The sequence below is a fragment of the Anabrus simplex genome, chromosome 1 (genome assembly GCF_040414725.1).
Source record: "Anabrus simplex isolate iqAnaSimp1 chromosome 1, ASM4041472v1, whole genome shotgun sequence".
Lineage (NCBI taxonomy): Eukaryota > Metazoa > Arthropoda > Insecta > Orthoptera > Tettigoniidae > Anabrus > Anabrus simplex.
The window spans coordinates 250,759,644-250,781,384 of NC_090265.1; the positions used below are offsets into that span (position 1 = coordinate 250,759,644).

At 38.2% G+C, this 21,741-nt stretch overlaps 1 protein-coding gene across 1 annotated transcript in view; it reads left to right on the forward strand.

The window, feature by feature from the left end:
• The window catches only part of LOC136886431 (multiple epidermal growth factor-like domains protein 10), an 86,250-nt gene extending 64,776 nt beyond the window's left edge, over window positions 1-21,474 (forward strand). The window contains exons 4-5 of the mRNA XM_067159209.2: window positions 10,071-10,225; window positions 19,943-21,474. Of these exons, the coding sequence (XP_067015310.2) occupies window positions 10,071-10,225; window positions 19,943-20,043 (256 nt within the window). The 3' untranslated portion in view covers window positions 20,044-21,474. The remainder of the gene's footprint in view (window positions 1-10,070; window positions 10,226-19,942) is intronic.
• The last annotated feature ends 267 nt before the right edge of the window (window positions 21,475-21,741 follow it).

Consider the following 21,741-nt stretch of genomic DNA (forward strand, 5'->3'; position numbering starts at 1 on the left):
GTGAAAATGGGAAACCACGGAAAACCATCTTCAGGGCTGCCGACTGTGGGGTTCGAACCCACTATCTCCCGGATGCAAGCTCACAGCTGCGCGACCCTAACTGCACGGCCAACTCACCCGGTTTTAAAAATAAGAAAGATCATAGTATGAAATAAAGTTTGAATTCAAGAGGACATAATGGGGGCAAATATTCATTTATAGGACAAGCAGTAAGGGATTGGAATAAGTTATCAAGGGAAATTTTTGATAAATTTCCAAGTTCTTTAAAAATGTTTAAGAAAAAGCTAGGTAAACAATTGATACAGCATCTGCCACCTGGACGACAGCCCTAAATGCAGATCATTGGTTGGTCGGTCGGTCGGTTGGTTTCCATACACAGAGATATGTGCATTCTTAGAAGTTAATTACGGCTGTAGTTTCCAGTTTTTCAATTAGCTTATATAACTGTAATATTTAGTACTCAATTATTTCAGAAAGGAGAGGTACAGGAAGTTGTTAACTATGCTGATCTTTCTAGTGGCTAGTGCATGTGAGTAGAGAAACACTAGAAAGCAATTTTGAAGGTCACTAACAGTGGAATTCAAACTTTCTTACTTCAGAAATCAGGAGTAGGCTGGGTTGTTAAATACCTGAGACCAAAGTAAGGTACAGATGTGCAATGAAGGATATTGACAGAGCCCATATTCTTCAATTTGTTTGTTTTATAAGGATAAATTTATCATTATATTGATGTTATAGCGCAATTAATGAATTAACATTTAGATATACATTGAGTGGCCAAAAGTCACAGGAAGAGGTGTCCCATTTGGAAATGTGCCATGTATGACCCCTGAGCATTGCAGCTAGCTGTAGCATAGCCAAGCAGTCTGTCACAGACACCAGTGTCATGAAGATGGCAACACGTCGCGAGTTAACCGACTTTGAACATGGGATGATCATCGGCGCACGACGCATGGGTCATAGCATTGCTGAGATTACACGTGAATCTGGGTTTCCGAGGTCAACAGTGTCAAGGGTGGATCTTCAATATTGCAGAGAGAATCTTACTACCTGTGTAAACCGCCACACGGGAAGACCACAGGTGTTTAATGAATAGACATAACGTCGCATCCGCAGAACCATACTGGGCACTCGATGGGCTACTGTGAGTCAGATCACCACCCAGTTGAATGTTGGGAGTCAGGAACACATTTCTACCAGGACTGTAAGGAGGTAACTGCACCGTATAGGCTTCACCAGCTGACAACCAATTTGTGTCCCTTTGCTGACACCTTGACACAGAGCTCGACGGTGTGCATGGGCCCGCGAACATCGGCAATGGACAGTGGAACAGCGGCGGCATATGGTAAGGTCCGATGAATCCCTGCTCCAGTTGTATCGAGCTGATGGGTGCTTGAGAGTGTGGCACTTGCCCCATGAAGCTATGGATCCTGTGTGTCAACAAGGTTGTGTCCAGGTGGGAGGTGGCTCAGTTCTGGTCTGAGTGACATTCTCATGGTCACAATTAGGCCTCATTGTCCGGCTGCAGGGAATGCTGACAGATGCATGTTATATGGACATTCTTTCAGACCATCTGAATCCCTTTCTGGCCCTAGAGTATCCTGATGGAGATGTCATGCTTCAACAGGACATTGCGCCATGTCACTGCTCTGTGGTGGTACGAAGGTGGTTGGAGGAGCACTCCAGTGAAGTTACGATCATGGATTGGCCCTCCAGATCTCCCGATCTTAGCCCAATCGAGGATTTATTCTGGTGTACGCTACATGAACCCTGCACCAACTACACAAGACCAATTGTTGGTAGCAGTGCAAGATGCATGGGTCCAGATCAATCCAGAACAATTCCAACACCTTGTAGAGTTGATGCCTTGTCATGCTGCTGCCATTTTGAGGGCTTGCAGAGGAGCAACTCATTATTAACATCACATTCAGTGCCTTCCAATGACTTTTGGCAACTCGGTATATAATGAAACTAACATTGACTTCATTGTTTATACCAGCTCATTGAATTTGAATGTATTTTTTATTCCCCTGAAGTCTAGCTCCATCGCTAACTGGTCTTGGATTTGATTCCCAGCCTGGTAAAGGATTTTAACCTCATTGGTTAATTCCTTTGGGTCAAGGACTGGATGTGTGGGCCACTTTGAACATTATGGTTCATCCTAGATAGGGCCCCACTTCACAGACATGCAGGTTCATCTATGGGCATACAAGATACGAGCACACACATGACACAGTAATTAACCCTTTCACACCGGTTGACTGCTGTAGCAGTCAGGAGGGAGCAGTGCCGCGCACCCGGTGGACTGCTGTAGCAGTCGTGCTAGAGCCGTGCCTCATAGCTGGTCGACTGCTGTAGAAGTCGAGTATCTTTCGGCTGTTTTACATTTCACTACGATAGACTGCTGTGGAAGTTTGGCCTTGGAGATCTCTTGTGGCTGTCTTGGGAGTCAATAGTTATGGCTATGATCACCAGATGACAGGAGTAACCAGTTTGAAGACGAAAGCAATGTGTCCGGTAGCTACTCGCCTCGTGCCTAGTTGCTCACCTGTGCTGACATGCTTGTGCTTCTCGACTTAGCTTTCAATCGCTTTGAAATTGTGAAAGGCGTGATGACAGAGGAAGATATACTGCAGAGGAAGCTCGTGCCCTCATATTGGGTAGTGACTTTGAAGAAGATGACAATGATAGTGGTTTGTCATCTGATTCTGGAATGACTTCAATCACACCTTCTACTTCAGGTACATTTTCTGCTCCAGTTACTGCCTCATCATCTAAAAGTTTGGCCTACTTCAATGATTGGACTGAAGATGAAGATAGTGAGGATGAAGATCAGGTGCCTGAACCACTGAGCAGAAAACTAAATTGGAAAAGTAGAACGTGAAATCCGAAGACATGAATGCTCAACACAGCTAATTCGGGATTGAAAAGTTTGCTTCAGCTGTTTTTTTAACATGACTATCATAAGTCTTCTGTGCGAGGAGAATGAAAAGTGCTAAAATTATAGTCATAAGCATTTCATCGAATATGCATGACAAATAAAATAAAATACTTTTAAACTACGCCTGTCCTCTCCTCACGTCATGACCCGACTGCAGACTGGAGAGCGGAGCGAGACAAGTATCCCGTACAGCGGGCTCGGTGAACCACCCACTGGTCGCGTCCAGAGGGTCATGCCACCATACTCGCTACACTGGAGTGAAAGGGTTAAGATGTCATCTTTGACAATAAAGCACTAAAGCGTTTTTGTTTTTGAAAGTCATCATTTTTGTAAGTTGTCACGAGATAGCAGCACTTGTCATGCTACTATCTCCCTTGCCTCCCAACCGATCAGGAATAGTGAATTTGTTTGAGTTGTTGAACAAAGAGGATTCCAAATGTTTTGCTGATATAGATTAAATGTGCATGATTTTTTTCCCTCATTTGAAAGAAACTATCTTTATACATAGATACTGGTATGCTTATAGTCAGCCATTTTACTTACTAAATCATATATATCTCAGGTACAAAGTTTAAAGTATGTTCAAACTGTCCTTTGGTATCCATTGTGCACCACCACATTTCCAAACCAGCTGCCACTGCTGAGGATACAACATTGCAGTTAAACTTATAGTAAGACACAGTGCAGCACAGGAAATGGTTACTAGCTTAGGCCGTTGTAAAAGTTTGTAACACTGCATCCCATGCTTATTGTTCAGAGAAAAACCATCACTCAAGACCTTCTGCAGATATATAGACATGAAGGAGAAGATTTTTTACTGAATATTGTGACAGGTGATTAATGCTAGTTCATTATGAACTAGAAACAAAACAGTAGAACATGGAATGGTACCATCAGAATTTGCCAACAAAGACAAAGCAGTCTGCCGGGAGAGTTATTGGCACTGTCTTCTGCGATGCAGAAAGGTGCATTCTGATTTGCTTTTCTGAACCTACTCACTCTTATTTCCAAACACTTCACAAGGTCAGTCATACATTGTGTGATAAACTACCTCCAGCACAATAATGCACATACTCACTCTTCTCACTTCACTGAATTCTGCCATATCCTGCCTACAGTACTGACATGGCACCCTCCGACTGCCATCTTTTCAGTTTTGTGGAGGGACAGATGGAAGGCCAACACTATAAGATGATGGAGGATATACAGAAAGCAGTACATTGGTGTCTGGGGGCTGCTGGAAAGGAGTTTTACCATAAGGATATTTTCAAGCTTGCAGAACAGTGGGGAAAAGAGTGTGTAAAGAAATGGATATTTTGTTGAATGAAAAATATCTGTAGATTAAGGAGGTGTTTGTGGTTTTACAGTACCTAATAATAAATCCTTGTTTATGAAGAATTGTTGATTATTAGTTTCAATACAGTAAAATTTCTCAGAGTGGAATTGTAAGGGACCAAAAATATTTTTCAAATTAAACAAGTTTCCTCATTACACAAAACATTGTTCTTTTGCCTTAAGAGAGTAAACCATAATTTTAAATATTATTTACACCTTACCTGTATCTGCCTACACATGTTGCTTAGCTATGCAGATTGATGTACGTAGTACCCTAGTACACTGATTTGTTAGTTTATTATTATTATTATTATTATTATTATTATTATTATTATTATTATTATTATTATTATTATTATTATTATTATTATTATTATTATTATTATTATTATTTATTTCACAACTTTATTGTTGGTAATATAGCACATATTTTGATATTTTATATATAAGAAATAGAGCTCAATCATAATTTATATAACTTTACAATATACACCTTCATTATTCCCTTCGTTGTAAAGGTTGCAGCCTTTTCAATTTATGGTCCGTACTGAACATTCAGGAATGTTCTGTCAATGTTGCAGGTCTTCAAAATTGCAGCCTATTGTGCCACATTGTGAGTGAAAATGGGGAGTTGTAGTTTCATTAAGTTTTTTCTGGAAATGATTTTGGTGTGAGTCCCGTGGGAGAAAGGAGAAAAGGAAGAATTGTCACTCTGTCTTGTTTCCCGATCCTTGCTACTTCCATAGCCAGAGGAGTATATTTATCGATCTTCTCTCTGTATTTCTGTTTCATATTGTGGTCATTCGGGATAGCGATCTCAATGAGATATGTGTGATTCTTTTTATCTGTTAATGTTATGTCTGGTTTATTGTGCAGAGTTATTTTATCCTTTGTATCCTTCAGTTCCAGTATAGTTTAAAATTTACATCTTCCAGTATACTTAGCGGGGAGTATTGTAAGGCACTCTCTTCTGGATCAAAGATCGAGTCAAGGCAATTTCTTGATGTATAACTTTGGCTACATCATGTCGTGTATGATGTTGGCGCTAGTAATCTGCAGTTGCTGATGATGTGCTCAATGGTTTCTAGGCTGCTGTTACATTTCCTGCACTCGTCATTCTTAGTAGTAGGATCTTTAAGGATGTGTTCCCTATAACTCTTTGTAGAGTTCACTTCATCTTGGATTGCCTGGTTGAATCCCTCAGTTTCTGGAAATAACTCTCCCCTAGACAGCCATGAGTTTAAAGGTTGTTTATCAATGTTCTCATCATTGCTTTGGTTGTAGTACCTTCCATGAAGTTCTGTACAAGCCCATCTCTCTATCTTTTTTCCTGTGCAGGATGTTGGTGTCTTTGATATTTATGTGCTATTCACGTAAAATCGGAGGGGTGTAGTTTAGATCTGCTTCAACCACAGCTTTATGCAGAATGCTGTAATCTGTCCAGCAATGAAAGTATTTCCTCAGGTTTATTACTTGTTGGTTATGTAGAGCTATAACATTAAGAATTCCTCTGCCCCCTTCTCTTCTTGGCATTGTAACCCTCTCTATGCTTGAATTAGGATGCATCATTTTGTGTTTAGTAAGCATTGTTCTTATTGTGCGATTGATGTTTTCTAGATCTGTTTGAGACCAGTTTAGAATGCTAATTTAATGTGTCACTGCAGTTACAACATATGTATTGATTGCCTTTGATAGGTTGGAAGCATTAATCTTAGTTTTTAAGATGAGGTGGAGTCTGTGCTGAAATTTCTGTATGGGTTTTTCTTTCTGAAGTTTATTTTCGATCTTCATTGATTGCCGAAAGCCGAGATACTTATATGTTTCATTTTTTCCCATGCTTTCAATTTTTTGATCAGCTGCAATGGTTATTCCTTCTGTGCTATACCATTGTCCCTTTTTAATGCTATTTTTGCTTGTACCAAATTCCATGCAGATGTCTTTGGAAATGTTTTCCGTAATATTGATGAGGGAAGTCATTTGGGATCTGTTTGTTGCATATAATTTGATATCATCCATGTAGAAGAGGTAGTTTAATTTGTGAAGGTTACGTCTATTCCTTTTTATTTGGTATCCATATTTGGTCATCTTCAGGGTCTCAGAGATTGGGTTGAGTCATAAGCAGAACCATAATGCACTCAAAGTATCACCTTGAAAGATACCACTTTTGATTGGGATGACCTCTGTTTCTGTGGTGGTGATGGTGTTCATCTTCAGGATGACTTTGGTATGCCAAAGTTGCATTGCTGTAGTAAGAAAATTGATGAGGGTTTAATTTATGCTGTATAGTTTAAGGGTGTGGATTAGTCAGCAATGTGGCACCATATCAAATGCCTTTCTATAATCAATATAGGGCATCAAGAGATTGCGTTGGTGCTTCTGTGTCTGCTGTGGGATTACATGATCAATTGTGAGCTGTTTCTAATAGCCTTGGCCACCCCTCTTACAGCCTTTTTGTTCTTCTGTCAAAATATTATACTGGAGTATGTGCCCATAGATGACATTGGTGATGACCGATGTGATGATTTTGTAAAGTGTGGGCAAACAGGTTATTGATCTATAATTAGCTGGGTTAGCAGTTTCATCATTCTTTGGCAGTATGTAGGTTCATCCTTTGGTGAGAAATTGCGGTAAATTTTGAGGATTATCAGTCACAAGGTCAAGCAGCTTCTTGTGTGTGCTGGTAAATATTTTATACCAATAGTTTTGGATTTTGTCTGGCCCTGGAGTTTTCCAGCTGTGTGTCTTGTTAATAACCCTCTGTATGTCTAGCTCAGTGATAACTAAGTCCTGTTCTTGATCCTTGTTTGAATGTTTTTCATGTATTTTTTGGATCCAGTCTGCATCTTCTCTATGTTGTACAGGTTTGGACCACATATTACTCCAAAAGTTGGTTATTTCTTCTTCATCTGGTACTTGGGAAGTTGATAATTCAACGTTTTTATCAAGACTTTTCATTAATCCCCAAGGGAGAGCTGTGTCCTCCTTTGATAGCTTTCCTTATATTTCCTCAATTTTGCCATCTGTACAGCCAGTTTTTGCTTATAGTCATCTATAGTTACAGTACCTGGATTTCTTGGTCTCGTTTGTTTTTAATGTAGCGTTAACACAATAATAGCCGCACAGTATATGAGTACTGTAGATGAAAGTCTGTAAGATTTTCTACTTTAGATGGCAGACATTGGTTAACATCTTCAATAATTTATTTAGTACTGTGATTTGATCTCAGCTTTGGGATAAAGGTCCTTGAATTTGGATCACTGTCCTCCCATAATATAAACGCTGCCTGCATAATGTCTATTATTTTCCTGCTATCAGCTGATGTATTTTTGTTCGTTTCTGTTTCTAGATGTGGGGATTAATTATTATCTGTTATTCCCTGATTTTGTGTTGTGTTTATATCAATTGTTTGATGATTTTCATTCAAGTTCTCCAGCATTGGTTGGAGTTCATTGAGGACTTCTTTTTTGATTTGTTGTATTTCAAAGTCTGTTAGAAGGCTATTTTGTATTATAGTTCTACGCTGATCACTTACTCGTTGTTCGGTTATATTCAAGTATGGGTATTTATTGGTAAACAGCTGATGGAGAGTAGTTCGATATCCAGTCGTGTTTCTTTCCATGTCCGTTGCTTTGAAGTAGAAACGCATGACATCTGTATTAATTTCTCGAATCCATCTCAAGTTTTTTCTACTGCGGCTGGCCTTGGTAGTTGCAGAAGAATTCTGCAAAGCACTTTCGGTGGTGCCGACATGTTGTTGGGTATCAGCATACGCAGCTGTGGCTTTTTTGGGTGACCCGACAGGTGTCTGCTGTATCAACAACCTACGACTGGTGATTTGTAAACTGTCACATCCAGCACCAGCTCTAGATGTGCCTGGACATTCCACCGGCAGCGTCTGCTTCTTCAATTCTTTACTCACCAAAGCCATGAGACTTTGGGTGTTGTCTTTTATACCTACGACCAGCTTTGCAGTCATCTCTTAATGATTATCAAAGTTGCTTATGAGAATAAAAACAACACTACATTTGTGATGTACAGCAGTTAGGCAAAAAGTGTCTAAGCATAATTATGTAAAAGAAGGCAGAGGTCACTTCATCTCCATTTTCAACCCATGACGTTCGGTTATATATTCTCATGGTCTTAAATAGGGCACTGTGTGTGCTTTTTGTAATTCTGATACAGCGCTGTCTGTGTGCTAAAGGTGAAATAAACTGATGCATCATTAATTGTGCAGGAGAAGATTGTGACGCAGCTATGAATGAAAACCGGTAACATTCATTAGTACGAAAGTATGCCAACTAGTTGATGCTGTTTTGTTATGTAATTCTCTTCTCTTAGGAGTGTGGCTTTGGAAATTATTACAGCTTTCTTGGAATTATTATCTTCCGAGTGTATGATCAATGATAAATGAAGATTAAACAAAATGGTTGCCCCTCAAAACTCAACACGATCAGAGGAAAGAAACAGAAACAGAAATCTCGTCACTGATAAGATGCATAATGCAGACAACACCATCACACATATGACACTCACTTCTGCATCAGGAAACATAGTTATAGGTCCCTAGGAGAGCACAGCTTGGTCATGCATGCCATGTGTGTCAGAGCTGTGATATCATACGACATGCCATGTTGACCGCCATTATTATTATTATTATTATTATTATTATTATTATTATTATTATTATTATTATTATTATTATTATTATTATTATTATACATAATAAATCATTTTGACACTATCACAACACTATACTGTACTGTACTGTTTCAGAATACTGGATGTATGTTCCTTAAACTTATTTCCATTATAAAACTTCACAACATTAAGCTTTCTTCCACAGATCAAAGAAAGAAACATATTTCCTCTTCTTTCTAATTCTAACCAAAGAAAAAGTCTGTGAAAAGTCATTGATTGCTGGTAGAAATATATGATGAAAATGCTCCATCGATTGGAACATGTGAGACATGGTTTCGACAATTTAAATATGGTGATTTCAATATGAAAGTCAGTGCGCGCTCTGGTAGACCACAAGCATTAAATGTGTCACAAGAAACAATCAGCAGATGTTTACGAGCAATGGGAAAGATCAGTAAACTCGGTAAATGGGTCTTTGGTTAAATAAAAAAAGCAATGCTACCGCAAATGTTCTTTTTCAGGCACAAATGTTGACATGATCACTGAACGATACAATAGACGCTAGTGTTAGGCGGACTCAACTTGTGTGTGTTGGTAGGCTAATGTCAGACAAACAAACTGACGTATGTGTCAAATTCATATGCTGTGTACTGTTTGATGCCACCATCTCTTAGTGAAACCGGAAAATACTTCTGCATACAACTGGTACAATAGGAGTGTAAAACTTAGCATTACTGTTTTAGACCAAATTACAGAGTAACAGTAACCTCAAAGGAAATGTAAGCATACTCAGTCTCAGCTGGTTGTTTCCAGCTCTTCAGCATTTGAAGAGTTCTGAGAACTCAAAAACAAGCCTGGTGAGATTCTTTATTCAGCTGAAAGAGACATTTACTTATACATGATTTATGAAGCAATTTCTAATGAGGACATTTCTCAAAGAAATGAACTGAATTCTTGTGGAAGAGTACAGTTCCAACTTGAACTAGTATTTTTATTTTATTGCAAATGTTATTTTTCTCTGTCTGCTTTACGTTTATTACATATCATCTTCATTCATATTCTCTCTTCATAGTGTATCATAGTGTATCATACACATTATTTAAGGATTTAGACTGGAACTTTACAGGACTGGACTGAGAATTTTTGTTTCTTACAGCATTGAAACTGGGTATGACTGGTCATACGTGGTGTGGACATCAGTGATTATAGCAGTTTTGATGCTCATTGTCCTGCCTGGATTGATGAAAATTGTCATCGGTCGTTACCGAAGAAACCAGGAGCCAGACAGAGACTATTTAAATGAAATTCAAGGTAAGATGACGAAGATGATGGAATTCACAAATAATATTAATAATAATAATAATAATAATAATAATAATAATAATAATAATAATAATAATAATAATAATAATTTTTTCTTCTTTTTTTTTTACGAGGGAAGTGTGGGAAATCTTTCATTAGACACTCGTGAGGGTCCGCACTCCACAAGTGTGTGAGATTCCTACTCACTAAAACCCACACACCCTTTTCCCATGACGTATATCTCCGCCCCAGAACCGCATTACTTCAGGGCGGTGTCGTGCTAATTTCTCAGGTTTCTTCTTCCTTATTTCTCCTTACTGCCGTTCATGAACATTCATATCTCTCTTTTTCTGATGCAGGATGCCTTCTACATACACTGCTATCTGATCCCAAGATTCTTGGTTTCGTAGCATCACCTGCACAATAGTTTCTGGCGTCAACTCTCCTTGCTCAGTATATAAACATCTTCTCTGAGTTGACCAATGATACCATACGAAAAATGTGTGAAATACATCGTCTATATCATTGCAATAAATACACGCTGAGTCGCTCGCTCTACCTACTCTATGCAGAAATTTCCGGAAGTATCCGTGACCCGTCAATAGTTGCGTAATGTAAAAGTTAACCTCGCCATGAGCTCGGGCAACCCAATCAGCTAGGCATGGTATCAGCCGCTTAGTCCATTTTCCTTGAGTATCTTCCTCCCATCTTTGCTGCCACCGCTCCATTCGTTGCCTATAAGCTAGCTCCTTAGCGCGCTTCTTTCCAAGCTCTCTTTGAGTTCGCCAGACTTCCTGTTTCTCTAAGGCAAGTAAATCAATCGGTGCTACCGCTACTATCGTAAGGACCGCAGGTTCGGGTACTGTGCGATATGCACTTGTAATACGCAAAGCTGATCTCCGCTGTACCGCAGCTATCCTTCGCCGGTATTTTTCAAACTTCAGAGATTCAGCCCAGATTTCGGCACCATATAGAAGTGTCGAGTGAACTATCGACATCAGAAGTCGTCGTTTGCTAGATTTCGGACCTTTAACGTTGCTCATTAATCTACTCAGCGCAAGAGTTGTTTTCACTGCCTTATCTGTCACCCGTTTGATATGATCCCAAAAAGTAAGTTTGGTATCAAGTGTCACTCCGAGGTACTTTATACTTCTAGATGTTTCGATTTCTGTTTGTCCAATATACATTGGAATGACGGTCGTGATCCTTTTTCTTGTCAAGAGAACAATCTCTGTTTTATGATCTGCCAGCTGTAATCTGTGATTCGCCATCCAATCTTTCACCCGTCGCATTACTGGATTTAGCTTAAACTGAGCCAACTCCAAATTTTGAGCAACTATCAAAACAGCTATATCATCAGCATAGCCCACTAGAATTGTGTCTTCCGGCATCTCTAACCTCAACAATCCATCATACACTATGTTCCACAGATTTGGGCCAAGGATGGACCCTTGTGCTCCACCAGCTGTGAGCCGTTTCACTCTCTGCCCATCTTCTGTGTGATATACTAGAGTACGATCTTTCAAATAATTTCTCATTTTGCGCATGAGATACTCCGGTAGTTTGAAAGTATTTTGAAGCGCTTCCAATATGTCATTCCAACTTATCGAGTTGAAAGCGTTCTTAATATCTAGGGTCACAAGGAGTGTCACTTTTCAAGAGTAATGATTACCCATTTGTGCCCTTTTAGCTGTATTCAACACTTCCCATACTGCATCGATTGTCGAATGCCCTCCTCGAAAACCATGTTGACGATCAGAGGGGTCCCCAGCTAGTTGAACTGCTGAAAGTATTCTTGGCTGCAAAAGTTTCTCCAATCCTTTACCAGCAGTATCCAGCATACATAAAGGCCTATAGCCCCCAGATTTTCCTTTGCTTATTAAAACTAGCCGAGCTGTTTTCCAGCGAACACTGAACACCACCGATAACAGGCAGCTATTGTACATTTTCAGCAGTAGTTGTGGACAGAAATCTGCTATCAGCTTTAATATCTCTGCTGGAATACTATCTGGTCCTGGGGCCTTTTTATTGCTAAGGGACCTAATCGCTCTCGTCAATTCTTCTCATGTAAAAAGTGGCACATCATCTATGAAGTCATCATCATCAGCAGACCTCTCAGGATGATCTGGGAATAATGTATCCACAATATCCTTCATTGCATTTGAGTCCATGATCGGGTTCGAGAAACTTCCAAGTTTCTTCATAACAATCTTGTATCCTAAACCCCATGGATCGTCGTCCACTTCTTTAGCCATTTTCCACCATTTGTCAACTTTACTTTTTTTGATAGCATTTCTCAATTCTTTCTTCGCCGACTTATACTCAGCTGTGAGTGAGGTGTCTTCTTGGCTGACTCGTGCTCTCTGTGCCTTCTGTCTAAATTGCAGACAACGTCTTCTCTGATCAGCAATATCTTTGGTCCACCAGTACTCTGAACGCTTCTTGTTTCGTGATGTTTTACGAGTCATGGAAAGATCACATGCTCTCCGAATAAGCTCCATGGTGAGCTCAACATATTTCTCAGCCGCTTCTTTCCTTTTATAACAACATATTTGTTCTGTTATACTATCCATTTCTTTTCTTAAGACAGCAAGAAATTTTTCTTTGTCCATACTTTCTATATTCCACCGCGTTGGTTTATATGATGTAATATTAATCTGTGAAGTTTCAGGAAGAATACAAAAAGTAATGTACTGGTGATCACTTCCCGTGTATTCTTCAATCACCCGCCAGTCATTGATATTCGACACGATGTCCTCAGATACAAAAGTCACGTCCGGTATGGTTCCTCTACAGTCCGGTCGTCGAAAGGTTGGCACATTTCTAATATTAGTGACCGTCAAACCCACCCTAGCAGCCATCTCCATAGTTCAGTGCCCTCTAGAGTCATACTGTGGCATACCCCATTCTAGTGCTTGGGCATTGAAATCACCAGCCACGATTAAACCGTTGTCAAAACCTTGTAATACATCCTCTAGGCCGTCCAGCTTAGCCTTAAATTCAAATACTGACTCATTTGGTGTAAAGTAACAGTTCACTAAACTATATCTACCAGTGCGGACCCAAACAAAACCGTCTCCGCATCCTTGGTTTAATACTGGGCATCTACCCAAATCTGGTATCCAAATTGCAGCTGTCCCACAATTATCCACGAACCATCCTGGGTGGTCTCTGTCTTGATAAGGTTCACTGAGAAGAAATATGTCTACTCCTATCTCAAAGGTCATCTGCATCAAAAGATCATTGGCAGTTCTACTCCTGTGCATATTTGCCTGAATAACCTTCATCATTTACTGCTAGTTTTAGCCTTTTCGAGAGCTTCACGAAATGCTGTGCAGGCTTTTGAGCCAAGTACATGACTTCGATTAGCTTCGTCGACGTTAATGTCTGTGCAAATTATGCATCTCGGATTTGCTTTGCAACCTACCACCCTATGCCCGGCTTCTCCGCACTTAAAACAAATTTTGCTTCTATCTGAACCTTTGCAGTTTCATGCATGGTGTCCATACGAAAGATCAAAAGCAGCGAGATACCACGATCCTTTTTTGGATTCTACAATCCAGCCATCCTATTTTAATTTTACCCATATCTAAAAGTTTCTGGGTCTCCTTATCTTCTATCTCAATGATAGCAAGTTTTTACCCTCTGCTGTTCGGATTATTAATTGAGACTTTCAGTTCTCCTTCAAAATTTTGAAGATCATGTCTTACAGCTTCCTCTACATCTAAAGCAGTGGTGATACTGTCCATGTCCCAAATTTCCAAGGTAGTGCGGGGAGTTAAAGTCTTCACATCGCCATCCGTTCCAAGGACATCCCTTAATGATTTGTTAAAATTGTCCCTGTTCTCGTTTGTGTGTCTTTATTAAAAGTGAGAGGAATTGCCCCGGTCTGAGTTTTACAAATAGATCGAATATTCACACCGCTGTCTTCCGGTTTTATTTTACTCTGAATACCCTTCAAAACATCTGCAAAAGTCTTGCCGTTTGTTGGTTTGATAAGGACAGCATCAGAACAATCCCTTGATTTTAAATGGGTCCGTTTATCTTGTTTTTTCCCACTATCAATGACCTCCATTCTGCCAGAATCTACCTTATCTGTTAAAGGTTGGATATCTTTATCCTCCTTCATTTCCTTCTTCTTGTTTTTTTTTTTTTTCTTATAGGAAATCTCGACCCATTAAACCTTATCTTTCTCCTCCCTGTTCATCACTGACGGTGTCGTAGGCAATTCATTTATCTCTACGGTTGTTTGTTCCTGTTTTAGATTTTCCCTAGCTCTCTTCCAGGATGTCCTGCATGCTGCTCCAGCATCGAGAGCTTCCTCCAGTTTTTGCAATCCATTCTGGATTTCCAACTTAAGGTTCTTAAGTAGAATAGCTAGAATGCTTTTCACCGATGCCCTAGCAAACTCAAGATGTTCCTCCTCTTTACGCTGTTCCTCCATTATTATTTCCTCACTCCTCCCACTGGCACATTCAAGTACGTTTGCACTCCTGACACGAAAGAGAGAGCTCTACCAAATCTCTCTGAACTTCTGCCACCGTCATCATGCAAGAAAGGAATCTAACTGGCCGTGACTGAGCCGCGGCGGCGAAGGATCCTGTCTTTGATGTCATATATTCCTTGAAAGCAACTTATAAACCTAAATCCTGAATGATCAAACACTTATCTACAATTAATTTGTCTACAAGTCGACAAAATAATTTGGTGAAGTTGTAAAACAATACTACAGGTACTAGAAGAATATTCTAGCTCAACTTCTAGTGACGCATGTCATTAATTACGAATTCATCATAAGTATTACACACACATATTCACCCATCTTTCCATCACGCAACAATCCATAAATAATAATAATAATAATAATAATAAGTCAAGTCACGTTATTGTACCGGGAAAAAGAATGTCTGTCTTTAGGGCCACTGACACTAGATTGAAGAGCATGGAATATTTCTAAGGGTGTGGTACGTAAACATTGGAGTTGGTACAGAGAGGGGTATTAGTTCATTGAACTTATATTTCTTTGAAAATTTGGTTTTATTGTTCATTGGAAACAAATTCATATCACCTTTCATACAAGTTGAGTTTGATCTCACAAGATAACACTGAAAGGTGAGGCGTGACGCGTACACAAGTACCCCGTATGACATTCAACTCACTTGTACACAGTTAAATAAATTAACATTGACCTTTAAATGTTGCATTCATTCATTGCAAGTGGGTATGTCAAATGTTAATGAAATTGACACTCGAATCTTGATTCAAACACCTCGTTGAATCACAAAGGTTCATAAATTATTACTTGAAAGTAAGAAAATTAAACTGAATATCTGACCACATGTTGTATGTCAGCCGAATTAATACTTGGGAAAATTATGTACAATTTATAATGTCAAGTTCATGATGTCTGCTAATATAGGCATGACAGACTGGAATGTTCTATTATTTCACTAATCTTTATCATCACAGTTCCTAACTTACTGACTTCGTCACTTTATAACCAAAACACAATATTGAGCGCAATATTCAGAATTCATGCAAGTTCAGGACATATTAGCATGTTCATTATAAATTAAGCAAGTTTAATGGCACTCGGAAATGTCCTATTATGTCTATAAACAAGAATTACGTGCACTTGAAGACTGTCCAGCAATGTCGTTAAATGATCATTAAAGTTAAACTGCACTTGGAAAGAGTCTGATATTGTCCATGAAAAATTATTATGAAGTGGAAATTATAAGTTCAAATACGGTACTGAAAAATCCTATGTTCTCTCGGAACTTCACGAGAGGAAAACACAAATTCAGATATGGCATGGGTACTCTATGTTTCCACAGTCTGTTATGATGACACAAGTTTAAACACAAGTTCAAATGTGGCACTCAGAAATATTCTATGTTCCCACTATTTGTTATGAAACACAAGTTGAAACGTAACACTCAAAAATATTCTAAGTTTCCACAGTTTGTCGCGAAACACAGGTTCAATGTGGTACTTGGAAAATTACAACACTCACAAGAAAAGTTTTATGTTCCCATGGCTTGTCGCGAAACACAAGTTCAAAGATGACACTTGGAAATATTCTATGTTCTCAAAGTTTGTTTACGAAACACAAGTTCAAACACAAGTTCAAATGTAGCACTTGGAAGAGTTACAACACTTACGAGAAAAATTCTATGTTCCTTCAGTTTGTCACCGAAACACAAGGCCTAATATGGCACTTGAAGAAAATTATAAAGTTCCGCCTCCGCTGGAACCGAGCACTATAGATGCGAAATACCATCCGGACATAGATTCGGTCTGCTGCACTTGTAGAGCTCCACCCATCACCCTTATCGCAGAGACTGGAGTATTACTGACTCTGTAGCCTGTATCACCCTCCTTTTATACCTGGAGCCGACGAAGAATCTAGAAACGTGGATATTGTCCACCTCTATAACTCCCAAAGTACATAGTGGATTTTCTCGAGAATTTGATAGATTGCATCTGTTACGATGGCCTCCACAATGGCAGTGTAAAAACATCATCTTAACTCCAAGTAGACTTTTACACGTGGGTCAGAACATTACCATATATGGTCACGCCTGGCTGCGTGAAGCTAGCTCGAAGCTGCTACATCATGGCTGTGCACTTCAGCGAGTTCGGCGGGCTGCCTATCTTCCACCTCGCGTGAAGTTTAACACACATACTTCGAACTTGTTTTCACGTAGCGGTGTTTCCGGTACAATATATATAGAGAGAGAAAGGAACATGAAACGGAATTAACCCAATGACAGGTCAACGTGCAAAAGGAAAGCAGTCAAGAAAAAACATTAAAAAATAAAAGGACATGAATAATCTCCACATCTTCACACACTGCTGTCTTCAAATAGATGGGTCTCTCCTTGTCAGCCCCAGTTCTTCTGCATCCATTCCTTCCTATACTTCCATTTCGTTTCTGCTTCCCAGCTTCATCAGCAGGTGGGGTATCAATACCACTTGACAGACAATCTTGACACATCTTCATTCTTGAGATAGAAAAAAAGAAAGCTGGATAATCACAGAAAAAAGGGAAGAGATAAGAAAATAAAAATGAATACAGACCAGAACACACCGAGCAAGTTGGCCATGCAGTTAGGGGCAGCCGCTGCGAGCTTTTGTTCGAGAGATAGTGGGTTCGAACCCCACTGTCGGCAGCCCTGAAGATGGCTTTCTGTGGTTTCCCATTTTCACACCAGGCAAGTGCTGGGGCTGTACCTTAATTAAGGCCATGGCCGCTTCCTTCCCACTCCTAGTCCTTTCCTATCCCATCATCGGTGCGACATAAAGCAAATTGTAAATAAATAAATAAGACTAGGAACACAGAAAAAGATCTCAACGGATCAATGCATACAAGGTTCTTCACCTAAGATGTTATGCTAAAACAACTTCTGATCCATTAAAGTTATCAATATTCTGTTTTCATATTCTTAAAGTGTTTTAAAATGGAACTACAGTAATTTCTGACACTTGCAGAAATGTTTGTAGTATTACAACTTAAGACATGTAATTAACTAATACATCAATTACATTTGAAATATCAATAATACTTCAACTTGCAGTTCTAGAGGCTGATAGCAGGCACTGGTTTTGCTCTATCAGATGGTGTTCATGGGTGCAAACTGTATTCTTGCTGTGATCCCAGCCATGCAACTGGTACTCTACAGTATGCACAAGTATGTCTTGTAAAAACAATAGCCTATAATTAAAAAATTCTTATTAAGAATGTACATATATTGCCCACCTTGTTCAATACAGTAAAATATTACCACTTAAATTAAATGGTTTGTCTAAACATTATGTCTAAAGGACCTATGTTAAGGTCATCTTCAGCTTAAATGTACATACATATAAAACAGTAGTACATAAGAATTAAACTAGTAAGAAAGAAATAATATATGTATACATAATACAATAAAAATCAATTTTGTTTGTTTGTGATTAAAATTAGGCCTAGTTAAATCTAGTTAAATCAGCACTAAATTAACCACCTGCTAAATGCAGTAGAAGAAATGAAAGTATACAATAAAATAAGATTGATCCTATGAAAAACTACATGTAGGCCTACTATTAAAGAGATTTCAGAGCTAAATTGGCAGCTTTTCCAAATCCTGAATCTCTCAAACAGGGGACAGGGAATTTCAGATACCGTAACCAACATAATATTTATGATAGACCTGCACTTATCCCGGGAGTGGTGGCGCGGGGTCTTTTGTGACCTGGCACAAATTTATTTTGTTAGATTGCGTGTATTTTTAAACTTAGAGACCTTGGCTGCCACATACCTCTCCCTACATTCCTTGCCTTTTGTCTGAGATCAGTGGCATTGTAGTGAAGGATGTTGTTTATTAGAAAGAGGGATTATTGTCAAGCAGTGTAATAAAGTGACTCAGACCCCACGCCACCAGTCCCCTTCATTGGAAGCACAACAGGAGCAGTGTTGAGTGTACCCAGTGAGTTACTTGTGTAATCTAGTTAGGACTTCATTCAGTCAATCCCTTATCACTGAAATGAGTTATGAAGTGTATGAGGAGAGGGCATTACAGTATCTCTTTTACAGACTGTGGAAGATGATGAAGTTTTAGTCGGATTGAGGATGAATTAGAAGTAGTAGACTCTTAATAGTGATATGGGAAAGAGCAATAATGAGGAAGTAGTAAATATTAGTGAAGATGATTTAGCTTTCTCTACGGTTTTTGACCATAACGGGAAAGGATGGTTTTACAAAATGGACATAAATTCCTCTTCGTAAAAGCTCACATACTCAAACCCACAACATTGCTCTCATTTACCAGGAGGGATATTCGTAGCAAAAAGTATATTATCACCTGAAGAAGCTTGGAGCATTTTCTTCATGAATGATAATATGTTGGAACTCATTATAAACTGTACGAACCTGAAAACTGAAAGAGTTAGAGGAAATTATACTCACAAACAAATTACTTATCACGATTTTATGGATTGCCTTGAAGAAGATAGTTATTCCAGTAGTGTAATTATTTTGGGAGGACCTCTCCCCCAACCACCCAGGGATATACTGCAGGAATAACATTATGTAGTTAGCAGAATCTGAACCTATCAGCTGAATTCAGCCAGATAAGTTGTTTAATAAAGATTATGCCTGTTCGTGACATATTTTTACTTTAAATACATTCATATGCTGTGAAGCTAATTAGTATTTGATATATACATTTAGTTTTGAAAGCATATCATGTTATTGAGTTAATAAACCTAATATATCCATATATTATGATACATAAAAATTAGTAATTTTGTAATTAGAACAAGTTCAATCATAGTGGTCAGAAAGTTCACCATGCCACCTCTCACATTGCATCAACGAGTGCCACCTGTCGAGGGTTATCAGACCAACTGATCAACTGATATGCATGGTGGTATTATTATTATTATTATTATTATTATTATTATTATTATTATTATTATTATTATTATTATTATTATTATTATTATTATTATTATTATTACATGAAAATGTTTATGTTCTGTTCAGCTTACACAAAGAAAGTGTTTATGCGTTGCTGCCTGTTCAGTACCTGAATTGAAGGTGACAAATGCATAGAGAAATCTCATCAATAACTAACTACCGTAACTAATGTGTTGAAGTGGACTCCTAATTGTTTTGGTTCTGTTCCATAAACCCTTTTTTTTTTTTTAGTGTTATTAATTTTGTTTTTATTGTTCAAACAGCCAAGCAGTTCATAAATCCAGTCTACCGCCCTGACTTGCCCAAGGAGCGGTTACTAAAGGAAGATGCTGGAGGGAAGCTGCAAATGGAGCATTCGTTTTGAAGCCAAGACTGAAAAAGTGTTCATCTTCATCTCACCCTCACATTTAATTTTTGTTTGCTTAATCATTTGTAAATAATCTTCATTCTCACTCAGAGTGTAATATATGTATGTACGTATGTATGCAATGAAGCTGGTTGAGAAAGAAAAATGAAAGGTAGAATTGACTTAAGCAAAGGAAACATGTAGAGAATAACAACAAAAAGGAAGAGGAAATTACTTCCTCATACCTCATCAGTAGGGTCCAGATTCTTATGTAATTACTAGAGCGAAGATTATATGTAATATAAAAATGAGAAATTTGTACATAAATATGTAGCTAAAAGTGACAAAATATGTAGTTAAATACATAATAAATAAAAAATATGTAATGTATTATCTAAGCTTTATTTGATGTATTCTTGTACACAGAAAGGGAAACAAAATCAAAGAAAGTTAAAAGTACAGATGTTATTCAAATCCTAAATTTTATTTTGAAGCACAATTAATAACTAAAGAGTTTTCCACTTTTTTTGCGGTCATCGAATGCCTTCTGTCTATTAGGATGTTCTTATGTATAGGAACAGACCTTCAACTTCACATGAAGTAACTGGCGTGTATTTCAAATTGCCCGGCAAACAAATATTTAATTGTAGACTTGCTCAAGCAAGGATGGTCCTTATTAAGAGAGAAGAAATTTGATCTCATTAAATAGAAGTATGCTTATTAGAAAAATGTTCCTGAGACTTTTGTGTGGACTGTAGCCCTTTGTGGATGTGAATGGAACAATTGAAGAAGAAAGAAAGAAAGAAAGAAAGAAGAGAAAAGACGCTTTTGACATATGGCATTAAACCGAGGACTGGCAAAGGGATCGCAAAAGAAGAGTCACTAAATCTGGGAGGAGAACAATGTGACAAAGTTTGTGCAAGAGAAGGTTGATAGACACAGCTCAAGACTTGCACTGTCAATATAGCTAAAGGGTGCGATTCACTTTAAATTATTAAATTATCTTTAGATGTTAGAGATGTACAGGCTTTTTAAACTATTTTTCAAGTGTTTCATTAAAAACTTGAAACAATGTAAAATTAGTGACATTTTTTTTTTTTCAGATGTCTTCCTTCAAAATATTTAAAATATGTAATGTTTATCAAAATATTTATTATGCATCAAAATATGTAACTTTAAACTCCTGGAATAATGGTCCTTTTAATGTGATTCGCTGACATTTTAGTTTTTCTTGTAGCTACACATATGGGAATTACATATAACCTAGGCTCTAGTAATTACATATTCCATTCTTTAAATTGCAAACAACTGAAAATGAAAAATGTCAGTGAACTGTGGTTCTGATATGTGTGTTTCATTTTACATATTGTTAGTAATATTACATCTTATGTGAAGAATGTAACATTTCTGTACATATCTAAGTAGTAATTAAAAAAATTTAAAAATTGTGTTAGCTCGTTTAATTTTCAGCCAACTTAGGTTAACTAATTGGTGACTTTCATCTCACTTCTTGTGATACTGAAGAGTTTGTCAGCCTGCAAGAGAATTTTATCAGATAAGCATCAAAATATCACAATGGAGAAGACGTAGTGACACACTGCGCATCACGTTAAAAGAAAGTTACCGTACTATTTGTGTTACTTAAAAGAGGCTTAAAGACAGATTCCATAATAACTTTATTTAGTAACATTTTTATTTGTTTCAATATTTTAGTAT